The 24,552-nt window shown below is 38.4% G+C and overlaps 1 protein-coding gene across 1 annotated transcript; it reads right to left on the reverse strand.

The window, feature by feature from the left end:
* Nucleotides 1-1,111: 1,111 nt before the first annotated feature.
* SH3TC1 (SH3 domain and tetratricopeptide repeats 1) lies at nt 1,112-23,979 on the reverse strand. The gene is made up of 18 exons (XM_053458243.1): nt 23,870-23,979; nt 20,619-20,930; nt 19,034-19,126; nt 17,224-17,345; nt 16,186-16,291; nt 15,512-15,655; nt 14,912-15,098; nt 13,624-13,694; nt 13,119-13,314; nt 12,341-12,474; nt 11,716-11,751; nt 9,888-11,567; nt 6,672-6,852; nt 6,205-6,355; nt 5,865-5,987; nt 5,389-5,539; nt 3,078-3,274; nt 1,112-2,175 (listed from the first exon to the last, which is right to left on the reverse strand). The coding sequence occupies exons 2-18, from the start codon at nt 20,866-20,868 to the stop codon at nt 1,930-1,932; spliced, it is 4,068 nt and encodes a 1,355-aa protein (XP_053314218.1). The 5' UTR covers nt 20,869-20,930; nt 23,870-23,979; the 3' UTR covers nt 1,112-1,929.
* Between the last annotated feature and the right edge of the window lie 573 nt (nt 23,980-24,552).

Below are 24,552 nucleotides of genomic sequence, written 5' to 3' on the forward strand. Positions count from 1 at the left end.
TATTTCTCACTGTGTGCTTTTTGTACTAGTATTAGTATTTTTTTTAATTCATTGTGCCAGTGACATCCGCTTTAAGGAAAACTTTCTGTATTTTCTTTTTGGTCTCTTTGTAATAGTAATATTGTAGTTTGTACATCTATTAATTTGCCATGTCCTTTTGCACGCCAGGAAACAGATTTTCCTAAAATTAGTGTTTACTGAGTTATATGTGAATTTTATCACACATTTTAATTTTTTTTTAAATCTGACATCTGCCCTGCCCCTTAATTCTATAGATTTCACTTTTTTGAGGCTTTATATCATTTCACTCATCCAACAAAGGACCTAAATGCTTTAAATATTTTGCCAGTGCCCCATGCCTCAAATCTGCATACTACCCTACCAGGGATAAACATTGTGGATCTAAATGTATAGTGATTCCTTTATTACATATAAAAGGTATATGACTGGAGTCTTGCCTTGGTGGGGGAGCTAGTCCTGTTAGTGTGCGTGATCTACTGCTTGGTGGCTGAGCTGTTACTCCTAGACACTTCCACCTGACAACAATCGCACTTAAAGTGGACTGGAGCCGATCTAGCAGACATCTTACTTGTGGCAAAGGTGGCATTATGTGACAGTGCCACTATTAAATTAATGGAGCTCTTCAGTACGACCTGTTCTTCTGCTGAGGTTTGTCTATGGAGATGGTTGCCTATGTGCTTCATTTTATACACCTGTTAGCGATTGGTGCGGCCAAAACACCTAAACTTAGTGATTGGGAGGGGTATCCACATACTTCGTCATGTAGCATACTTTTGTAATTCAGCAATACTTATGGTAGGACCCTCATACCTTTTTTTATTTTACTCAAATGTTCCTGGCATGACATTGCTGTAACCTACAGTATGCTGTAAGGTCACAAACTGTACGTCTTTACATGATGGAGGTTTAGTCTGGAGTGCCAACTGTACCCTATCCTGATCTATAGTGCTAAGGACAATGATGGCATTTTCTAAAATATTAGTAACAGTAATATATTAGAATCCTATTCTACATGATTTGTTTTACTTATCTGAAAATGTTAAAACTAAAAAAAAATTAAGTTAACAAGTCAACAGATAAAAAAAAAAAATTCTTGTAAAATCACTTCTCATTTATTTTATTCACAGTACATTTCAAATGATTAGCAAAAATGTGTTACTCTGATCCCACTTAGAACTGTAAACAATACAATGTATAAATTCATAAAGTGCAGCAACTGTGTACTTGGAAAGCATGGCACATATTTATTAAGCTGGTTGGTGACGAGAACCAGATGCTCCTAAAGCCCATGATCTTAAACACGCCACTTTTACATGTTACTTACAGTTGCAACCATGTAACTTGTGAGCCATTTTTTTATTTTTTAAAAACATACATAACCACGTGTTTTAGAGCCAGAAAACACTCCTCCAGCCCAGGAATGAGTATATCTGAGAACTCTCCTAGGTTTAACCTGGAAGGATGCTTCTCTGGGTCTCTTGGCCACTCTGTTCTTTGGGCAGTGGACCATCATTTATCATCAATTCCGACTGTCTTATTTTTCCCTCCACTCTCGACACATTTTAGGCTACCTTGGGCTAGCTACCCCATCACATGGCTATCCCTGCCCCCTCATGTAGACACTACAAATAGCCTAGCATGAGTATTATTTGTAGGTATGGGTGTGATGAGGGACTACCTGGTGCGGTTTCATATTGTTTGACATGTCTGCACCCAGTTTTTTGTCTTGTGTGCTACATCCATAAGGGTTCCTGTCCCAGAAAAGCCGGGTAAGTGCAGTTGTGTATCTTTAAATGTGTAGCTCCCTATAAAGATACACACTTGGAATTGTCACACCTGAAATTTGTGTTTCCCTAATAAGCCGTGTATGTAGTTCTTAGTCACCTATGATCATTTTTACTGAGATCTTTAAACACACGTCCACATTGTGCTCGGGTGACCTTGGTTTGGTGACAGGTTTATTCTTCGAACGTTAAGCTCGGATGCAAAAGTTCTGGCTTTCTGGTAAAAATAAAGAGATTTTTCTCGATCAATGAGGAAATTATGGTAGATAACGGCAAGCCTAGTGTAAATCTTCAGCTGAGTCTTTTTGTTTCCCAAATCCATGGCTGCTGCAAGTGCCAAATGGTAGTACCCGGACGCATCAAAGGGATCCTGTAATAGATATTTTTATTAGAACAGCAAGAAAGACACAACCCGCTCTTATGGTGCGATGTCAAAAGGAAATTCATTTTTTGTAACTCATTAATTATAATCTCTTTTTTGCAGTTATTAAATAAACCAAAGTATTTTTTACCGGTTTCTAGAAATGCTGACATTATATACAAAGCCTGTAAACTAAAGTGCAAATCTTCAATGCATAATTTATTTTATATTTTGGTAATTAATATAAATCTCTTTGCAAGTTTTTTGTTTAATATTTAAACACCATAGTTTGGAATAATAAAGGTAGGCTAGCTACATAAAAATACCTATATGCCTTCCTACGCTTTCTCATTAGAAATACTCGCAAAGTATGGGGAAAATTCCCTGAATGTGGAGCAACCACTCTGCACCAGCACCGATGGTTATAAATTTGCCAAAGTGTTCCTTGTAAAGTCATCTTAACTCCCTGTTCTTGGAATCTACATTATTCCAACCCAATACGTCAGCTCGGACTGGCCATCTGGCAAACCAGTCCCTTAGTGGTAAGAATATACATGAGTGGTGTGTAGCAGCACATATGTAATTTATTAGACGCTGGCCTTAAAGTGCCAGAACTAATTATTCCCAGTCGGTCCCTGCGATCAATTATTTTTTCCCTAGAAAACTGTTGAAAGGAGAGAACTTTCACAAGGTAAACTAAATATCTCCAAAATAATGACACTGACAAACAAAATGCCCAAACTGATTTGGTGTACTTGTACCCTAGAACATACCAACAATATTAATACTGGGTTTCTAGGCTGGGGTTTAGGCGAATGAATTCGTTCTAAAGGCGTTCGATGCTTAAGCTATTTTTACATGAAACAAGGATATGTGTAAAACCTGTTAGTCTTAGTATATGTCCTGTTTACCTTAAGATGATAGAAAATAATATCTCCTAGAATTAAATACACTTTCATGTAGTATACTGCTTCCTCTTCAAGTTCCAAAGGAGACGGACAAAGGGAGAGAGCTTTCAGGTAAAAATGTTCTGCTAGTTCACACTGACCCAGATGTCTGTATACTCCAGCTAGTCTGTGATAGGCAACTCTTTCATTCAACCTATTTTCTGAAGAAAAAAAATAAAGGGAATGAATGAATTAATTAAAATTTCTGTTTTTAAACCCTAAAGTACTGGGGTGTTTGTTTTTTTTGTTTTTACACTGAAGGACTAAAGGTTTTTTTTTTAGTACTTCCTTGTTTTCAGGCATAATCTCTCTTATGGGATGTCATGTTTTTGGACGTGGCAGTGTTAAAATTGGATAATGTACATCCACATTTTATGGCATCCTAAATCTATGGACCTGCATGAAGATCATGGATCAGGGGCAAAACTAGAAACCACAGGGCCCTGGTGCAAAAATTGTCAGGGGCAGTGTTCCCTCTAAGCTGTGCGCTTGTGCGCGCGCACATAGCTTTAAGAGGGAGCGCACACGAACAAAAATTGTGCGCACAACCAGTAGCGTACCGAACGGGGGGGGCGGTCCGCTACTGGTTGTGTACACGGCACCCCTTCAGAGACTGACAGTAATGTCCGCCGCTAAAGGTGCAGGGTCGGTTTAAAAAAACCACTCCCTTGCGATGCGCGCGGCAACTGATGCTGTGCGTCGGGATTTGATGTCATATCCCGGCGCACAGCACTGAAGCCACGCCCACCACCTCCACTGCACTGGAAGGAGAGGACACAGAAGAGGAAGAACGAAGAGGAGGAAAAGTGACAGGTAGGAAAACATTCTGTGAGAGTGAATTAGTAAGTGTGTGAGAGTGATGGGTGTTATGCTGTAATTTAAACTGAATGTTTGTGAATGAGTGTGTGTGATAGCATGGATGTGTAAGTGTGTGGGGGGGATAGCATGGCATAGAGAGGCTGTAATCCTATTCCTATCATGCTCAGGTTCCAGCATGTACTGGCTGCTTGAGCATGATAGGCGTGAGATTGCTGTTAGCAATTATATGTTTTTGTTAAATTTTGGTGTGTTAACCACACCTTTATTAAAAGTAACACACCAAAATTGGACAGAAAAATATTAATATATTCCATGATAGGAGCAATCCCACTCCTATCATGCCCAAGCAACCAGTACATGCTAGAACCTGGACATGATAGGGCTGTGATTGCTGTTTATCATATATATATATATATATATATATATATACATATATATACAGTTTTTCCCAATTTTTTTTTTTATCCTTTATGCGGCCTGGAGCCTCCGCTCGTGATTCACTCATAATTTACTTATGCAGTGAGAATTTCACCTTTAAAAAAACATTACAGTAAGTAATACTGTTGTGTAACTAATACTACATTATCACACTATAATCTAGTGTTATTAACCATGAGCGAGCTGTACCAAAAATATAGAATAACTATTTAAATTTAACATTTGCAGAAGCATATTGTGAGCACAAAATTTTGGCTCTGGGAAAATTTTTGCACAAGAGAAATTTTCTGCGCACACCACCTAAGAAAAATTAGAGGGAACATTGGTCAGGGGCCCCCCAACTTCAACAACTGGTCTGTGCCATCATTGTTCCCAAACAACTTGTCTGTGTCTTCTTTGTCCCCCCTCCTCGCACATACACACATACACACATACATACTGACATACAAACACATATACATACATACACATTGCAGGAGTGGGCGGTCACAAAATCAGCGGGAGGGGGATTAAAAAACAGTCCCGCGCAGGGCTCTACCCCATTCCTCCCTGCAACACCACCCAACAGATGTCCCGGTTTGGACACCCGAAATGTTATGGGGTGTGTTATATTATAGAAGAAGAAAATATTTCAGAGGGAAGCCTTCAGAATTCTTACATTTGGATATGTGAAGTGTTTCCTGGACAGCTGGATATATATATATAATTGGGTAGTCCCAATTTTTGGCCGCTGACACCCCCCATACCTGACCCACTGTCCCATGGGGATAATGGGCTGGGTGTAGAGTTCTTCTGATCTTCCCTTACATAGAAACAGAATCTTATGGCAGATTTTTGATGGTGTAAAGACTCGGCACTTATTCCTTGGTTTTGTCTTAGATTTAGGATAGCCTATGTATATGGTGGCACCCACAGCACCGGTGTGGACACCTGAAATGTTAGGGGTATGCCACTCTAACGCATAATTTTTTTATATTGCTGCCCAAAGAAGAATAAAATATAAAGGTATTAGTCTTACCTAAACTCACACTGATTGCCAGAGATTTTTTTGCATGTTCCAGACACTCTTCATAATTTTTCATGCTCGTCAATAACTCTGCAAGTTTATTGCACAGCCTGAGCTCTGTCTTCATGTTTCCCATCTTCTCAGCTAGTGGAAGGGCATGGTCCTTAAATGTTCGAGAAAAAAAATAACTTAATGTTGAGGTCACTCATTTTTTTTCCTATGCTTGTCTGTTTCCTGTGACATCACTCTATATAAATGGTTTTCCCATCTAGCTTTGTGAGAATGTTTGTAATGTTTGTGTTGTGCAGACATCTTTTCGCACTAGAGAAACACATACTGTACCTACAGAAAGACTGAGCACAAATTTATTTTTTAATATAGATTGCTAGACTTCTGGATATTGAATAGGGTCTACACACTACAATATTTCGGCCTCATATAAGCCCTTCACATCCATGGCAGTTCAGGTCCCAATAGTCATACGTTACCCTGTAGAATGACACTGCCTTATCTCTGTCTGTGATACCATTGAAGAATATGTCTCCAGCAGCCTCAAATAATTGCATTCCTAAATGTGGGTCCCCGGTAGAAAGAGCTACATTTTGAGCAACCTGGGAAAGAAAATCAAAGGAGTGTGGATATTAAGAAGGAAGGGGGAGATGGGGACAAGTCTTGAAAAGAAAATGGCAATAAGTTTTAGAATGCAAAGGAATATGGATTTCAATGGTGGTCTATAATCTCAAAACATTTCATACCTGCTAGGGTAAGCTTGGCTCTAGTCGTCATTTTATAAGTAATTTACATTACTACACTTCTACATTTACTTACCTGAACGTAAAGGTCCACAAGTTCATTCTGACCAAGGATATAATAAATCTTTCCAGCACAGAGCCAGGCAAACGCCTCCTTTTCCTTTTTCTGAAGATCTATAAAAATCCCTAGACTTCTCTTTGTGTATTCCAGAGCAGATTTGCAGGCCCTGCATGTTACAAATTCTATTAATAACTTGATATTTGTGTGTTAGAAATTAGATTTAATGTCAGTTGCAGTGTCTTCTATTTAAACAGTGTCTATACCGTACGTACACAGAATGTGTGAATTGTAGACCATGACATTTCTATATTAAAGGTAGAGCTGCAAATTAAGGTCTATGAGATGTAATGCGCAATGAGATGCACGCTTTTTAATAAAAATAAACTATGCGTTCTTTGTGACAGAAGGGATCTGTACAATTTATTGGATTTTATAAATAGTGGTTATCTATACATTGCTTTTTATATGCACATATAACTTACCTTTCTGTGCCTAAGGATAAATACAGTTGACTTATTGTTTCAAGGACTTGACCTTCTAATACTTTATCTGACATCTTCCTGGCCAACGAAAGCTGGTATTCGTTGTAGATAATACATTGTGCTTCATTAATTACAATGGTATTGTAGAAATGGCAGAGTATCTGGGTGGCTAGAAGCTGACCTGTTGAAATGCAGAAAAACATAACTGAAGCCGCCCGATAGCCGATTTATTTGCACAAATGCTCTTATCTTGGCATTTGAGTTTACAATGAACATGCTTATTGAAGAGCAGCAAGTAGCGTGTTCTGTGGGATGGCGTTCACATAGGTTCTTGTCACAAAACTGACTTGCCTTACGAGGCCTGATTTTTGTCAACACTGATGAAGACCTTTTAACGCCCGAACGTTGGCAAAAAAAAACGCCCTATTTGCCTATTGCTTTACTTTGATATAGTTATGCATTACAGAGGCATTCTTTCATGTACATATCATGGATGCTGCCTGTAAGGCCCTGTGATCTTTTCACAGCCTATATTGTCCTCATGAATAAGTTTCAGCTCATCCTATTACTATACTTATCCTATTCCTAGGACAGCAGTGGCGTCGCTACAGGGGGGCAAGGGGGGCAATTGCCCCCCCTAGGTTATTCCTTGCCCCCCCTGTTGCCCCCCCGCCGAATTTGTAACCCCTTGACTGCTAACGACGGCATGGTGCCGTCGCTAGCAGTCCCAGTCAGGTGCTAACGACGGCACCATGCCGTCACTAGCACTACCTCACCTTGATGGAGGTCTGTGGACCTCCATTACCACCTACCCCGGCGATCTGCCCCTCAAACTGAAGGGCATCACCGGAGCCACCCGATCTGCCCGGTGACGTCTCGCGCAATGACGCGATGACGTCACCGCGCAACTTTATTAACAACTGACAATTGTCAGTTAAAGAGGTATGGGGGCATGCTGCTTAGATGCCTGTATCTCAACATATACCATTGGAAAGGTAATCACCTCGCCTTTCCAACGGTATATAGCTTGTAAAAAAATAATAAAAAATATTAAGTTAAAAAAATAAAAATGTAAAAAAAATGATTTGGGGGTCTCTAAAGGCAGATAAAAAAGATCAAAATTGCCTAGAGACCCCCAAATTAAATTATTTAAACAAAGTAGTTTAACTTTAAAAAAAAAAAAAAGTTTAAGTATTCTAGCTAAATGATCACTGTGGTAGCCAATGTTACCACAGCGATCATATAGCTATAAAAAGTCACATTCCCTTTTTAAAAATGGCCGATACTAATTTTTAATCCTATGATCCCTTTGATCATGGGGTTAAATTTAGCCAACGGTAGAGGGAGGCAATTTTTGAAATCCTGATGAACTGCAAATATTATTAAAATCAGCCATTTAGCCTGTGTGGTACGTGAGTAACCATCTCATCGCTGGAGAGCCTTGCATTTTTACTGCAAAACTTATTTTTGCTGTAAAAGTGATTTTGTTTTCTCCCTTTACCATCATTTCTTTGGGATTGTAAGGGGAAAGAATGGTGTGTGCTTCTGTGAGTGAATGTATTTAAAGTATGGTGTGTGTGCTTCTGCGAGTGAATGGAGATATGAAAGGCGTGTGAATGGTCAGTAATTAGGGTTGAAGCCTTGACGTGGCATTACTGCTCACGTAGGAAGTTAAATTATGGCACAAACAGTACACATTTGCAAAAACGACATCCCTTGGCGCATCAAATGAGGGGCTGCATGTGTTTCTAGTACAAACCTGGAGTGCGCAAGACACAAATGAACATGTCGATATGGATAGAAAAAACATATTTTCTAGCCAAAGCGACATATTCCATCATTATTTGTGCACTCAACTTTTGTCCTAGAAATACATGTAGCCCCTCATTTGAAGCTCCAAGGGGTGTAGTTTCTTAAAATGGATGAATTGTCTGAATGAGGGAGAGCATGAGTTAATATGTGGATGAATTGTCTGAATGAGGGAGAGCATGAGTTAATGTGATTGTGCGTATCATAGATGTATAATTGTGGAAGGGCAAAGATGGCACTAGCAGGATGTTTGAGCCTTGGGGACCAAGATGGCACAGGCAGGGTAGATATGGGACAAAGATGGCAAATCGTATGTGTGTTATCTGGGTGTGCAACCTGTGATCTATCCCTGTAATTTAGGGGGTTTTAAATATACCATTAATGCCGTGTTTTTATGTGAATTCCAATTGATCTATACCTGCAAAGCTGGGTTTGTGTGTTCTTCTGTAGATTCATATCTGCTATGCTATGTTTCCATACATTATTTATGTATACCTGCAAATACAGGGTTTGTATGTCTTGTTCAGTTGATTAATACCTGCAATGCTGTTTCCATGTATTTATTTGATCTGTACATGCGATGCTACGTTTCATATATCATTATTGTATACCTGCAAATACAGGATTTGTATGTCTGATTCTGTTTATTTGATATATACCTTCAGTGCTGAGATACCAAGTGAATTTCAATTGATCTATACATGCAAAGCTGGGTTTGTGTGTTAATGTGTTGATCTATACCTGCTATCGGCAGCAGGGTCTAATATTTATATATATATCGGCAGCAGGGACTAATATTAATATATATATCGGCAACTGGGGCTAATATTAATATATTTGGGCAGCAGGGGCTAATATATATATATATATGTCAGCAGCAGGGGCTAATATTAGGCCCTTAAATCATTTAGTGCAAAAGTTAAGGTATTGTGTTGTTTAAAGGATTTCAAGGATTAGTCGTACTAAATTGTGGCTTCAGGCTTCCCATGTTGAATGATCAAGTATTGTATTGTCCAATAACAAAAGTATCATTCCATAGCACATTACTTTTGGCAATATATATATATATATATATATATATATATATATATGTGTGTGTGTGTTTTTTCAGTGGTATGATTTGATGGTGGAAATTATTAATGCCCCCTCAGTTTGACTGTGGTATCTTGTGTGCCCCCCCTATATATTGTTTCTAGAGTCGCCACTGTAGGACAGGCTACTTGGCGCTCTCCTTCTTGTTGAGAGAGTGACTTGGGGTTCCCAGGTATGCTTATAAGGCTATGAAAATTAATAACATCTTTCTGGTACAATGAAAGTCAATGCACAGTGTTAAGACTTATATAAACTTATATAAACGGACGGAAAAAAAAATATTGATAATATTTGTAGTGAAAAAAAGATACATACTTTCTAAATGACTTATTTCCATTGCCACAAGTAATGCCCACTCGTAATATAACCTTCCAGTTTCCTTATGTATCCTGCTCACGTAAAAGTGTCCAAGAATAAGCAGCACATGAATGAAGTCCACACCGCCGTCGGCCTTTGGAACTGTGGAATAAACACTTACTGATTTGACTAAGAAATGCTCTGACAGCATATGGGCATTTAAGTGCAGGCATAATATACCGAAGTTGGCTAAAGCAGCAGCTGTGTTGTGTTGAGCGCCTGTGTCCCTTGAAATTTGCAGAGCTTTGGCATAATGCTCTGCCGCCTCTTTTACGGCACACGTTCGTCTCAAGGCAATGCCCTTTAGGTTATACACGATCCCCAGCTGATGCGGTGTACAGATACATACTGATTCCACACCATTCAAGATATCCAGAGCCAAAGAGTTCGCTGAATCCAGCATACACAACCAAGCTAGTGAAACACAAATATCCACCCTTGATTTTGGCGTCGTTGAAACACTCTCCTCAATGGCTTTCAGAATATATAAGTGAGCCTTTTTATACTGTTTATGGCCAGTGCATAATTGGGATAAACCCAAGTATATCGAAGTGGAGAGTGTTTGCTCCTGTTGCGTGGCTGCTGACACCAATGCATTCCTGAGGTAGTGAGCGATCTGTGTTGGAAACGTTTGTTTCCCTCTCTTTATCTCACAAACCTTGTTCGCATTTTCGATGACAAATTTTGCTCCCTTCAACGAGTCTGTGAAACTACGCGGTCCTTGGGATGCCACTTTAACACAGCTCAATGCCATGTGGGGCAAGCACTTGTTACTATACATATCCGCCAGCTGAAAGTAGTATTCTGGTGCGGAGCTCTGCTGGGATCCCACCGTGTTACTTAGAAACTGTAGGCGTTCTACAAACGGTAAGGCCTCATCATGTTGTCTTAAGTCAGTGTAAATTTTGGCCAGAAGGGAACATACTCGGATTTCACAGCGCGTGTCCTGACTCAGTATCGCTTTTTTCAAGGCATATTTCAGGATCGCTGGTTCCATGTCTGAGCTACTGATATAACTTTCAAGTCCGATGATGAGTGAAGCGGCTTTATCAATCATGTGAACGCATTTTTCTTTGTGCTTTTGTTTCAGATATACTGCAGTCAAGTTTGCATATACAGCACTGATGAGGAAAAGGTCATCAAAAGCACCATCAATAACCCCCATTGCTTCTTCAAAGTAGACCCTAGCTTGGGAAAACTTGTGTCTCTTGACAGAGAGCCTTCCCAGGAGGAAACAAATCCTCGTCAATGCCCAGATCATGTTGGCTTTCTTTGCTGCCTCGCGAGCCATACTGAGATATCTAACCAATTCTCCCTCTTCACGATATCCACTAAACAAGGTATGTAAAAAATCACAGGAGGTATCATAAAGGTTTTTGAAACTCGGCAGATATTTTTCATTGTTTAAGAATAAAAGCAGCGAGTCCAGCGCCTCTTGTCTATCCTCTTCCTCCCGGATACAGAAACATTGGGCCTTGTGTTCTTCATGGGTGACCTTAGCTTCTTTGGATGTTGAGAGTGTGTGAGTTTGCAGGTTGTCCCTGATATCCGCCACTTGGTTTTCCTCGGTTTCAGCTAAGAATTTTTCTATTTTTTCTTTCAAGTCATTTGAATCGATACTAGTTGGTGGCCTTAGTTCTGAAAAATAAAAAGGTTTAGTTTAGAAGCGAAGCACAATATTGGCATTAGAAAAATAAATCAATGTAATACCGTATTTTCATTGCCTATGGCAGGCTTGTGGTGGTGCTAGATACATTTGTAAAGTTATTTGCAATTTCTATCTTACCGCTATGCTTGGGATCTCTTATCTCCTGAAGTTCATCTGAAAATAAAAATAAAAAAAATTACAATGAACAAAAACCATAAAAATCCACCAGGAGAAGGAAAAGTTTGAAAGGAACAAACCATTCCGAGCTACCAAACTGAATGTAAAAATATCTTAATGAGGATCACAATTTACTTGGTTAATTACTAAATATTTTATATTTTTAAATATACTAAACAACTAATGAAATGTGAAATCATATTACAAGATGAACTAATTTTTAATATTTGCAGAGTCTTTAATTGAAATGTTGAGAAGAGAAAAAGTGTCGGTGCGCTAAGCTAGTCTCAGGCTCAAATAATACAAATGTATTGAGCTTAATTATGCTTTGGCCAATTCATATAACCAAAACCTCTCATTTATATTATGTTTATATATTTGTTGCCAACTTTATTAGGGTAAGAAGCGCAGACAGTTTTTGTTTCTTGTATAAATTGAAATGTTGATAAAAAGGTGTTACTGGTTAACAATACTAAGACAGTATCTATCCAAATGCATTCCTACAGGCAGTATTATTATTCCTGTATATTCCATTGTGTTACTGCTATTAAAAATCTAAATCGTACATCCAATCTCTATTTCTTACCCACTCTGTATACATTACAAACGTCTGAATAGGATATTGTATGTAGCAATTCCTTTGCATCATTCAAATCAAATTCTTCTTTGCTTCTGTAGAGCATGTTTTCTTCACTTGTTAAAAATGCCAAGGTTTCTGGTCTACAGTAAAAGAAAAAAAAACAGTTCTACAAACCTTGGAAAAGTCTCCTATGATGTGAATATGTGTCCGTCAGTTTCTCTGTTAATAAATTTAGATATATTGGGGGAAAAGTCTAGCTACAAACAAGAATTACATATAATATGTGACTAACACCCATCAAAGAATTACATGTAATGAAACTCCACTTGTGTGTCTAATTATGGAACAGTAAACCCCGTACAGTTGATAACCAAGCTTCGTTTAAGGATGACTTGGCAGGCGTTACAATGAAGGACATCACTGTTTCCATGGGCATTATTAGCAACATTGGCATGCATTGGACATAACTAATGTCCCATACACGCAGGCAGGTCCAGCTAAAGGAGAAGACATCTGAAGTCCCAAAAGCCTGTGTAACGTTACATGTTTTTCTATGATGACCCAATAGAAAGTATCAACTTAAGCCAAAGACAGTAAAAGGAAAGACATGGGCCTTCATTACATTAATATCACCAATCATAACAATAAAATGATCTGCTGAGGTTTATTTGATTAGCATGATACAGGATGAAATAAATATTTTATAAGTAAAACGGCAGATTTGGTATGGGGGGGGGTTGAAAAAAAATATCCTTTAATGGCGTTCAGAATATAAATGCCTCACCCTGAATCTGATAAGGAAAGGCTCACATTGCTGGTCTTCACAAAAGCAATTTGTCCACTTGTCTTATTTCTTCCGAGAAACCACTCCATGCATTCAAAAAAAGTACCGTGTGTTTCAATGATATCTCCACTTTTGTAGGTCATCTCATCAGCAACTTCACTTTGATAATCAACCATTGCTTCACACCGGCCTACAGCTGCCATGCAGATATTGCAAATGTTAGATTAGGTCTAGCACTATATATAATATGAGGATGAGTTTTTATTTTAGAATATTTCCCAAATTTATGATGTATCTTGCGAATAAAGTATGAGACTAAGATTTGTTTTGGACCATTGAAATGTACATGTGTGGTCCGTTGGCTTGCAATGAGTTTTTAAGATATATATATTATACATTTAGGGTGCTAGAAATTCCTTGATGGTACAAAGGCATGTGAAGATATTTATTATTATTAAGGGGATAGATAAGGCTGTAACTACCAAATCACCATAAAGGTTCTTACCAATTTTATTTCTCAACTTTGATTCAGCAAAATCACCTAAGTCAGAAGCTGCATTTGTCTTAAGAAACCACCTAATAAGAAAAAAGTAAATGCATAAGCACTTTTCACCAAGAAATTTCTTGGATGTGAAAAGAACATTTTCCTTAGATATGAAATGCATATAATATGGTTAGATTTGTTTTATTATTTTATATTACCAAACATGAACTAGACTTCATTGATAACTTAAACTGTCTATTTTGCATCCACATATTTATCATATAACTGATTTGCACTCAAATATTTTGTTACAGAAATTAATTGTAAGAATGGATGAAGTGGACATGAATAGAAGAATTAAAATCTTCACAGTGTTAGCGTGAATAGGAGTCATCTTACTATCATCTGTCTAGCTGAAGCACTGGCTGGCACTTTTGTAGGTTTCAACCAAACCGCACTAGTCATTGGGGCTAAATTACAATTTTTTGATGGACCTATGACGTTTACCTTTTTAATTTAAGTGTTTAACTTACATTTTATTTTAATTTTGAAAAAGCTTCCCCCCTCCCCCTCATTTGAGTTGATGTCTTACAGACCTATCTGGCTTTGTTCCATTCGGTATTTTTGCTATTTACTTGTGTGTTATATCTTGGGCCGGTAACCAGTTTAAAGCAAGTATACAACATTAAAATAAATCCAACAAATTAGTACTGCCAGGTTCTAGCATGTACTGGTTGCCTGGGCATGATAGGAGTGTGATTGCTGTTAGCAATTTTATATATATATATATATATATATATATATATATATATATATAATTACTATTATTGTTTAATTTTTCTCTCCAATTTTGGTGTGTTAACCACACTTTTATTAAAAGAAAGTAACACACCAAAATTGGACAAGAAAAAATCAACAGCAATAATATATATATATATATATATATAATTGTTAACAGCAATAACACTCCTATCATGCCCAGGCAGCCAGTACATGCTAGAACCTGGCAGTACTAATTTGTTGGATTTTTTTTAAACTTCCCCTGCTAGGTACGCTACTGAGTACTGCCAATAAATGAGAGGCACTGAGGACAGAAGATGGTTTTCTGGTGAGCCAGTTAGTAGTTCTCAGGACATTTAACTCCACCAGCTCCCCACCCCTTTCACACTTCATTCAAATAAAGATCCCACTCAGCTGTTGCTGACCCAGCCCCCTACTAGTATTTCTGCCCCTTTTGAGGGTACAAGAGCAAGAGGAGGTCTTTAAGAAAGAATGGAGATATCGAAAACACTGGAAGGCAGCTACCTACTCATGGAAAGGACATAAAGGTTCCGCTTTACAGCCAAGTAAGGGGTCAGCCGGTACAGCGTGTCCGTCCTGTGTCCATTCAACATTTAGTCCTTCAGGGGAACTGTTTGGTTGGAAAACCTGCAGCGCACCGTCTACCACACCAGCCTGCCTTACGTGATTGTCAGCACAGAGGACAAAGAACATTCCTTAAGTACAAGAAGAAAAAGAAAACATTACGCCAAAATGTTTACACTCCACGTCTTTCTGTGATTTTTAAATTAATAATCAATAGAATGTAGGCTTGGAGAGGCAGAGCCCTCTACATCATCTGTACCACCGGTACATCCACATTAAGCATGTCTTGATGTGTGTTAATCTTACTGCTCTTTTTGTATAGTTTCAGTTCTCTTTTACTTTTGAAACAGCACTTGCTGGCACTATATATATAAAATATAATGTTGTCTTTTCATTAACATGACCCAGTTGCTTTAAACATATCAACTAAGAGAAATGTGAGAGACATTCAAATCCTTCAAATTCACTACTGAAAATAAGTATTACTATTGTGAAACAATGTACCCAGTTTAAATATGCAAAAATGTATAAGAAAGACGCCTACCTTCCTCCATTAGAAGACTTTTATAAATAAGATTTAATGTTTCCTCGTTAACAGAGACTTTGATTTCAGCATCACCTTCCTCCGGTGAAGATAGCCAGAATAACTGGTCTTGAAAAATATTTTCCATACAGTGATTTAGGAACCCTGCATTAAAAAGGTGTAAGAAGAAAAAAGTCTTAGATTAAGTGATGAAATTGGAAGTTGCTTGGTACCCAAAGGGACTCAACTCTACTGCCAGTTTAATAGTCCACCTTTTTCGAAGTCATTCTTTTGCTCCCATTTTCCTCCTCTCCCTGCCTGTACTAAAAGCACAAAGTGTTCATATAACATACAGGCATCTGGCTGTCACCACTCCAGCCGTTTTCAGTTTCAATTTTATTATTAACTTTACATTGTATCCTATTGCAATAGCACTGAAAAAAGTGCTGAATGTGCCAACTATGCTAGCTTCTTAAGTGTTAATGCAGCTGTGTGCGTAGACATACAGAAATAAGTATTTATTTGTAATTCATAAAACTATTTTGTGGATGACCCTTCAATTATTGTGAAAATTAAAGTCCTACCAGCCTCCACATGCTCTGAAAATGTTTTTGTGTGAAACATTCAGCGGTCACTTGGTCCTATCCTTTTTATAGCCAACTTTAATATGCAGAGGCAAGTATAGTTACTGTTACCAAGAGAATAGTAGGTGGAGAATTTCCATATTTCTTCAAACGTTTTGAAGGTCACGGTTATCAAATCCTTATCACTCTGAATAGACAGCAGCCGTGCAGACAATTCCTGTATGATATACAAAAAATTACTAAATGCTGCTAAAAACAGCAATGTGCCTTCTATCCTAGACATTAATAAATATTCACAAATGTGTGTCATTACTTTAATTATTGGAGATTTTTTTGCCTATGCTATGACGTGCATTTTAACAGGATGGTAATCCTTATCTCAATGTGATAGTGTAGGTTCTGGAGTGTACCTACAATTCTTAATTCATATAAGGCACAGGTCTCCAACCTTTAATGAGCGATACTGATGATAATTAATGATTTTGGGAGTATATATTCTGATATTTCTTTCCTGCTCACTCGTTCTTCTAGAATACCTTTACAGCATACAGACTACACACCATCCACCTTCTCCAGACGTTACTTATGCCGGTTTCTCCAGAGCTACTCAGCAGTAGCCAGAGAATTACCGGTGACCATGAGCCACCGGCTGGAGACCCCCGGTCTAGAATAAGGTCGTGAGCTTGTTTGAGCAGGTCCTCTCAACCTTTTGTTTCTGCAAGTCCAAACGTTTGTATGATGCTCTACGAGTTAAGCCCTTTTTACCTATTCTACGGCACTGCAGAATACAATGATGCGATATACTGTAAGCCAACAAAATACTAAATGTATAAGCGTTATCGCTGCAGCTTTCTACTGCATTATTAGTTAATTATCCATAAGTTCACAATTAAATAAGAAATCACAGAAAAAATACAATGACCCTCTTAAAATAACAATATTTGGATTTGCCCCCAATTTCTTACTTCGTTTTATTTTAAAAAGGTAATGTTAAAAAAAACAACAACAAAAACATACAAGTCAACTGCAGTGTGGAGAATTCTTATTCCTCAGAATCACTTATCACCCTTTAAGTATATTTCTATTGATTACATACAATCATGGGTGTATATTTATCAATCATTGTATTTGTTAGGTAAGTCGACTTACATTAAATACAGTTGTGACTTCCTTATTGTCATTCTCTAGCAGCCGAAGTCTGTTCCTCAGTTCTCCTTGGAGCTCTGGGTCAGGAAGTCCATTCCTGACCATCACAAGGTGGATGCAAAGATCTGAAAAACAAGTCAATGAATATCATTCAGCTGTCCACAAATAGCTTTTCACCGGTGTAAACAATGATTTCAGTATGGCATTTTAATGAAATTTATTTGGTATGTCAAAACTGTTGTTGGATAAGTAGCCACCCCTTAACAGAAATAGCCTTTGGGTTTCTCGCACCCTAGGCAAATGGTGTATGGTGCCCTTCCCATGCATGCAATTACTGAATAAAAACAGCTTCGCGTTCAGAAAGCTGCCTAGATTGTAGTGGCTTAACTACCGGGGGTCATAGGGATGGCAACTGCAATGGGGTTCATCTCTCTAGGGGGTCCGGGTGACCCCTGCGACCACTTGTCTGCCCTCTCCGAGCATGCCAAGGACCCGCAGCTTGTCTCGCTTTTACCCCAGGGTCATGTAATGTAACTCTTCTGCGTTCCTGCTTCCTTGGCGGCAGTCAAAAATGATTCACAAAATCTTGGAAGGGCACGAGGAGGCAGGAACGCAGCGAGGTCACGTCACGTTCACAGTGGTAGACAGGAGTAATTCAAGCGGTATCAAAGCCATGTAAAACTCTTTCACGTTCGTGTTCGATCTTTACATGCCTCTGAATGCACAAAAGTGTGAACTTCCACTGTCTAGAAAACTCTTTGCCAAGCTCTTTAACATTGAATTCCTGCCTGCATGTTACTTGTTCATATTTAGCATTTTCAATGCTTGCTTTTGGCCAAAGTTTCTAAAGGCAAACAGGAACAATCAAATACAAATTCCTACATTCAAAACAATCACTGGTTTCTATGGTGATCGCTCAAAATGTAGCCTGGAACAAAATCACAGATTATCTAAAACGAAAACCCATGGCTTTAACTGGGAAACGTTCTCCACAAGTGTTTGGATTGAGGGACTTTTTCCTATTTGATCAGGCAGTTTCTGCACGACACAGACCTGTGAGATTAGGGAAACAGGACTCAGGAAAGTTAATGTTTTTGTTTGCTTTACTTGCTTTAGGGCAGGAAATCTGCTAGGATATTGGCTTTTTTGGCATGTCCTGGAATGACAAGGCTTTTCACAGTCAGCAGGTCTAACAGAGGAATAAATTCAGTCACCTGACACCAAAACTGGAATAATACAAATATTCACAGAAGTCGCATATAGACTGGACTATAATGCATCAAGGCAAATGGAGAGACGTCTGTAGGAATAGACGCATAGTGATATCATCCCCATTGACTAATGAAATGTTCCCAATTGGATCAACATTGTTCTTTGTACAATAACGCTCAATACTTTGAATTATTGTACTTTGAATTCCAATACGTTTGAATTATTCCTAGTTTTAAGGTTTAACCCTTATGGTATTCGCAATTATGAGATTTGACTATATCAAGGTGATTTCAGCATGGACCAAAACGATAACCATTGCTAAGGGATACCTGTATGATTCACTAATCAATCCCCTTAATCATGTTAACATACATGATTTACAGAATTCCCTGTAGTTCTACGTACATAACCTGGTAAATCAATGTTTAAGTTATAGGATGTTCAAATATATATATGCAAAGAAAAGTGAATATTTTGTCTCAATAAATTTCAGTATTGACAACAGTAACAATTTATAAAGGGCAGGCGGCACTCAGATTTTGTGGACAGATTTTGTGGACAGTTTCATATTGTCATCACGGAGTAACAAAAAACAACTTACCTGGTATAATTGTATCTGTCTGGTCAGAGCAAGTTTCTGAACTGTCCTTTAAACAGTCTGTGATCTGAACAAAGTTCTCAATGGAGGAGGAGGCTGCAAAAGAAAAAAATGCTTTGTTTTATAATATAAAACACAAAAACAGTAAAAAGAATAATTAACACACCATCGCAACTTTGAAGACAAGACTGCATCCTTATGTTCACCCATCGGCCCATTTAGTCTGCCCATTTAGTTCTCACGACCCCGGTGATGATTGAACGTCTATCATTTTTACTTTTAATCATTTTCAAATATTACTGATCTAACATCAAATGCATTAAGCATTTCTTCCGGTATTTCATACCTCATTTTGAGTTTAATCTCTGTGTATTACTATTACTATCCAGAAACTGAGTTTATGTTTAAGCTTTTCTGGTACTAACATACCATATACAAAACCGAAAATGTTTAGACTGGGCGTTTTTTTTAAATCCCACAGTTAACCTTTTGATATCTCTAAAGAATACAATAGTAAAATCAACTGTAAGCAGATATTTCTATCTGGCGTAGACGCAGGACGCAGGACCGAAGCCAATATAATCTATCTGTATTTTGTGTGCATGTTAGAAACGGGTGCGTGCTCTTATCTGTTTTCACCCCACCTACTCGCTAACCTTTTTGTTCTATTGTTCATTTAACGCGTTTGCCAAAAACTTCTTTCCAAAAACATTCTGCAGACCTATGTCGGCTTTGAAAACAAGCAGCCTCTGGGAAAAAGCTAATATTATACAAGCTGTGTCTGATAACAAGCATACTTCCCAAGTGTCCCTATGTAGGACCCAAGTCCTTCTCTCCTTAACCCCCCCCCCCCCCGTTTTTGCTGTTTCTTTCTAGGCAGTTGTATTTTTACCTTGGGTACCACCCTAGGCCTGACCAGCTGCCCACCTCCGTAACTGGCATCCTCACTAAGTGCCAGTACATGATGTCATATCCCAGTGCTCAGTGTTTTAGACACACATGCTTTACTGCATAGTATGGAGGCTGTGCTCCATACCGTAAATAGGCCAGATGGGGAGATCGAACATCTCCTTTGTAACTGGCCCATTGAGGAGCAACAACGGGACCAGCCACCCCATGCCAGAATAAGCCACTGAATGTTGGCTGGGTATGACTATATGACAGTGTTCCCTATAAATTACTTTATTCTTAATTCCTCATATAAAGAACTAACTAAAAACCGGTTTAAATGAAAGCACCCCAGCCCCCTAAGACAAGAGAGCGCTGCCTTGGGTCATTTCAAATTTTGGTAGGTATTACCCAATGATTGCTGATTTGGAAAGGGATCTTGTGTGGAAGAAATACATTGTGAAAACAGACTTACAAGAAAATACATAGATCACGAGAAAATTGTGGTGTTCCTTATGTCTGACGTATCCATGTGACGCTATATGTAAATCGGTTATTCTCCATTATTAAGTTGCTCATGATGCAACTCAGCCTCTCTTGTCAGGGAGGTGAAAACTTTCATTTCAACTCATTTGCAAACCCAAGATTTATTGAATATACCCAGAGTCCCCGCGTGTGACACGTATGTGGTGTGGCATACCATTAGAGCCTAGAGAAGAAATGGCCTTCTTCACCGATGCAACCAAGGAGTTTGAGTTTTTGGCAGATGTAGCCTGTCCGTCTGTAGGTTTTTCACGTGGACTGTACTCTTGTTCCACTTGTTTCAATTCAGCCCAATACGTTGAGCCAAGTTCTTGCAGTTCTTGGTGCTCTCTCTCCTCCGATTCATCTTCCTCGATACGATGCAGGGTGCGAAGCGCAGCACGAGGGTCGGCGGCCATCTTTTCCATGTTTTATAGGATCTCTTATATTAGTACGCTTGCATTGTAACCCTTCAATAGGTTAGATTTACCTTCAAAACAAAAGCAGAACGTAGATATAACGTAGATAGAACGTTTCTTTTTCAAGCGATAGGTTTTCTTTGTTATGGGTTATGCACTTACAGCATAGTATGAAGTTTAATATTTTAATTGGGTTTCTGGCTCAAGCTAATTGGAACAGCAATCCATAGTTAACACATCGGTCTACACTTTAACAAGACGTGTTAAACGAATCACCAAGAAATAATACTGGATCAATACATAGCTATATATTAACATTAAGGCAGTGATCAGTGCACGGAGCGCGCTTTCTACCGTGCCATCAATGTTGCAAAAGAAACACTGTCTCTGCGTGTTACCGGCTCATCTGCCCTTGGATCAGTCAACTGGAATGCAGTAAACGTTGTCTGATCCCTGCTGTCATGCAGGGGATTGGACATTTTGGTTTGAAAAGGCACAAAAAAAGAAAAAATCTGCCTAATTTTGGCAGAGACTGGTGGATAAAAGGCTGCATGGTAAATCTGCTTTGCATCAAAATATATACTTTCAAAATGCACCATGTTTGGGTTTCTGCCCCGGAACTTCGCGTGGGGTATTTCTGTAATCTGGAGATGCAGCTATATAGGTCGGGGTGGATTCCTCTCCAGTTGTATGTTATATACAAGAAATCAAGTTTTGGTGAAAACAATCTCAGAGAAATATTAATACAGCTGACATTGGTAAGGTTTGGTGGCCAAAGGGCTGTATGACAGGAGCTTCTAATGAAATACCCCGGGGGGGGGGTCTGCTTACCAGAAATAAACTGTCAAAGCTAAACAAGTGGGTTATTATCTTAAACTAGAGATGCATCTGAATAGGTTTGAGATGATTTATCAGCAGTTGCCTGAAGTCTGTGGAAAAAAAATCCTAAACAATGTGGAAACAGCTTAAATTATTTTGCCTAATTTTGGCAGAGATTGGTGGCCAATAACTAGGAGCATTACCAAGGGTCCAAATGCTCCCAGTAAAATACCCCAGGGTGTCTGCTTTCCAGTAACATGTATATCTCTTGAGGCAGTAGGCATATAAACAGTCTCAAATGAGACGTAGCGATGGAAAATTAATTGGGTAAAAATGTATGCGCATGTTTCCTTATCTGCCCTGTAACTGCTGGAACATGAGAAAAAACTATGCATTATTTCTGTAAATTTTGATGGACTTCTCTGCAGTTGCAACAAACAAACAAGAACACCGCACATGCTGAAAAAAGCAGAGAAACTTAATAATAAAGTGAACTTTGGCAGAGATTGGTGGCCAAATCGCTGCATGTCAAGTGCCCAAAATACCCCTAGTAAAATACGCTGGGTTGTCTGCTTTCCAATAATATATAGAGAAATATATTTTCTTTTTTTTTTTTTGCTATTACGATTCCAAACCAACATACTAACTACCAACATACTAATTTCCAGAAAGAGATGACAATTGTAAATATAAAGACACACACAAACACACACATATATATATATATATATATATATATGGTGAACACAACTAGTTTAGTTACAATTATCATAGTAAAATCATTTTTAAATGTATTATTCATGCTAAATGTTTCACTATACAGCTAGAAGTGAAATCAAGAGAAAGAAGCCCTATGTGTTTCTAAAACTAAAAAATGAAAAAAGAGAATAATTATATGGGAAAAACGCTCCAAATGCCTTAGTAAAGAAGGGGTTAAATAGTTATTTCTGTTAAATACCGCAGAACTGCTACAACAGCACCGTTAACCCTTTCCTTGCCCAAATAGTGTGAACTTTATATGTCGTTACGTTCATATCTTTCCTTTACAAGGATTATTATCCAAACTGATATTCTGAAAACACAGTTCATCCAAAACACGTCTTTTAACCGACTGGAACGGAACACTTAATGGGTTAAACTGACATCAGTCGCTGGAGCGGAGCACTCCTCACCTGTTTCTCTAAGTCAAATTGTTGTGTTATTTACTACTTATGTCCTGTACACCCATTGTACAGCGCTACAGAATATGATGGCACTATATAAAACAATAAATAATAATAATAGTAATGATCTAACCTGAATTGTTTTCACTTCCTGGTGTGAATTCCTCCACCCAACGCAAGCAAATACAAGCAGTAGATCGTTTACTGAAATTAATCTTTCACACCAGGCGCCTGCTAATATTTTCTGCGTCTAGTTACATTTTAACTATTTTGCAGTGGCTTTACCCAGCCGGTACAACAGCAGAACATATATATCTGCCAACGTACCTTTATGCCGACAATATATGGAGTTCTTAAGCTACAGTTTCCCAACTTTACTTACGAGGGTTATGGGAGTTGTCATGTGTCACACGTGCCACCAAAAATAGGAGACAAGATATGTGGTGGGCATTTGTAGGCGTGCAATAATACCCAGGAATTACGTTACATTTATATAGCGCCAGCAGATTCCGTAGCGCTGCAAAATTTAAAATCGCACACAATAACAAACTAGTACAAAAGGAGAAGAGAGCTTACAATCTAGAACTTTTTGGAATTAAGAGACAATATAGTGCAAAATGGGTTAATAATTTGGGGTATACTATGATTTTATTCACTTCGTTCCCCTATTTTTGGGGGATGGTGCATAATGTCATCTAACCATTTTAGTAGCTATTTAGTAAAAGTTACATTTTATTTACCAATTTATTTTATTTTTTCAATTTTGATCCTTGTGTAGACAAACCCAGTTGGTAACGCTTTATTTTGTGAAAGGGTTTATCATATAGAGAATTATTAATGATATGAAAGCATCGTGTTTCCCTATCACTTGTTACATTTTCCCATCAGTTTTTATTATATTTTTTTTTTTCTAAAATAGCCATTTGAATGAATAGCCCGTAACATATAGTATGTGGTTCTGAAAGGCGATTATAGCTGTTTATACTATAGCGAAATAAAAAGCAATGAGAAATGGTTCCAGCGCTTACCTCCGTGCAGCACGCTTACTCCTTCTAACACCGTAACGTCGGTCAGACTCTGTTCTTTGTTGGGTGCGGAACTGCCCTGTGATACATCTTTTCCTCTCTGACCTCTTTACCTTTCCTGTTGACTGAACAACCCAGAGCCCAGCTCTGGACTCTCTAAACCAACAAAGAGTTGACCATTAACAGTTTCTTTAACAGAAACCTATGCTTACAGCTACAGCAGACATGCTTTATAACACAATTATTGTTCTATTAAAATGCTTTAAGGTTAATGCAATGGCAGTGAATCCTTTTATCGGGTTCTTAATATGAATAGAGTTTATAGGTTTGTTAGGAATCTGATTTACACGTCTCATGGCATTTGAGTCCCAATGTACCCGAGTCAGTGGGTCTGGGGTGAGTGACCACCAGTGTTCCCTCTAAGCTGTGCGCTTGTGCGCGCGCACATAGCTTTTTTAGAGAGCGCACATGTCCACAAAATTTTTGCTCTGTGAAACTTTCTGCACAAGAGAAATTTTCTGCGCACACCAACTAAGAAAAATTAGATGGAACATTAGTGACCACATCAACCAATTATTTAGGAAGCATATCATTTTGACGTGTTCCTGATCAGCGTATGTAAAGTGCTGCCGAGTATATTACGCAGTTCGTATGAACTTACACAAGAGAAATTTGTTAGTTATACA

Source organism: Spea bombifrons, chromosome 1, assembly GCF_027358695.1.
Source record: "Spea bombifrons isolate aSpeBom1 chromosome 1, aSpeBom1.2.pri, whole genome shotgun sequence".
Classification (NCBI taxonomy): Eukaryota; Metazoa; Chordata; class Amphibia; order Anura; family Pelobatidae; genus Spea; species Spea bombifrons.

Bases quoted from the DNA above. Each gene is read 5' to 3' on its own strand.
- SH3TC1 (XM_053458243.1), bottom strand. From the start codon at position 20,868: ATGGAAAAGATGGCCGCCGACCCTCGTGCTGCGCTTCGCACCCTGCAT. The intron at 17,346-19,033 runs GTAAGTTGTTTT...CTTGTTTTTCAG, and splicing joins GACAGATACAATTATACCAG to ATCTTTGCATCCACCTTGTG. The intron at 11,752-12,340 runs GTAAGAAATAGA...TTTTATTTTCAG, and splicing joins TTGTAATGTATACAGAGTGG to ATGAACTTCAGGAGATAAGA.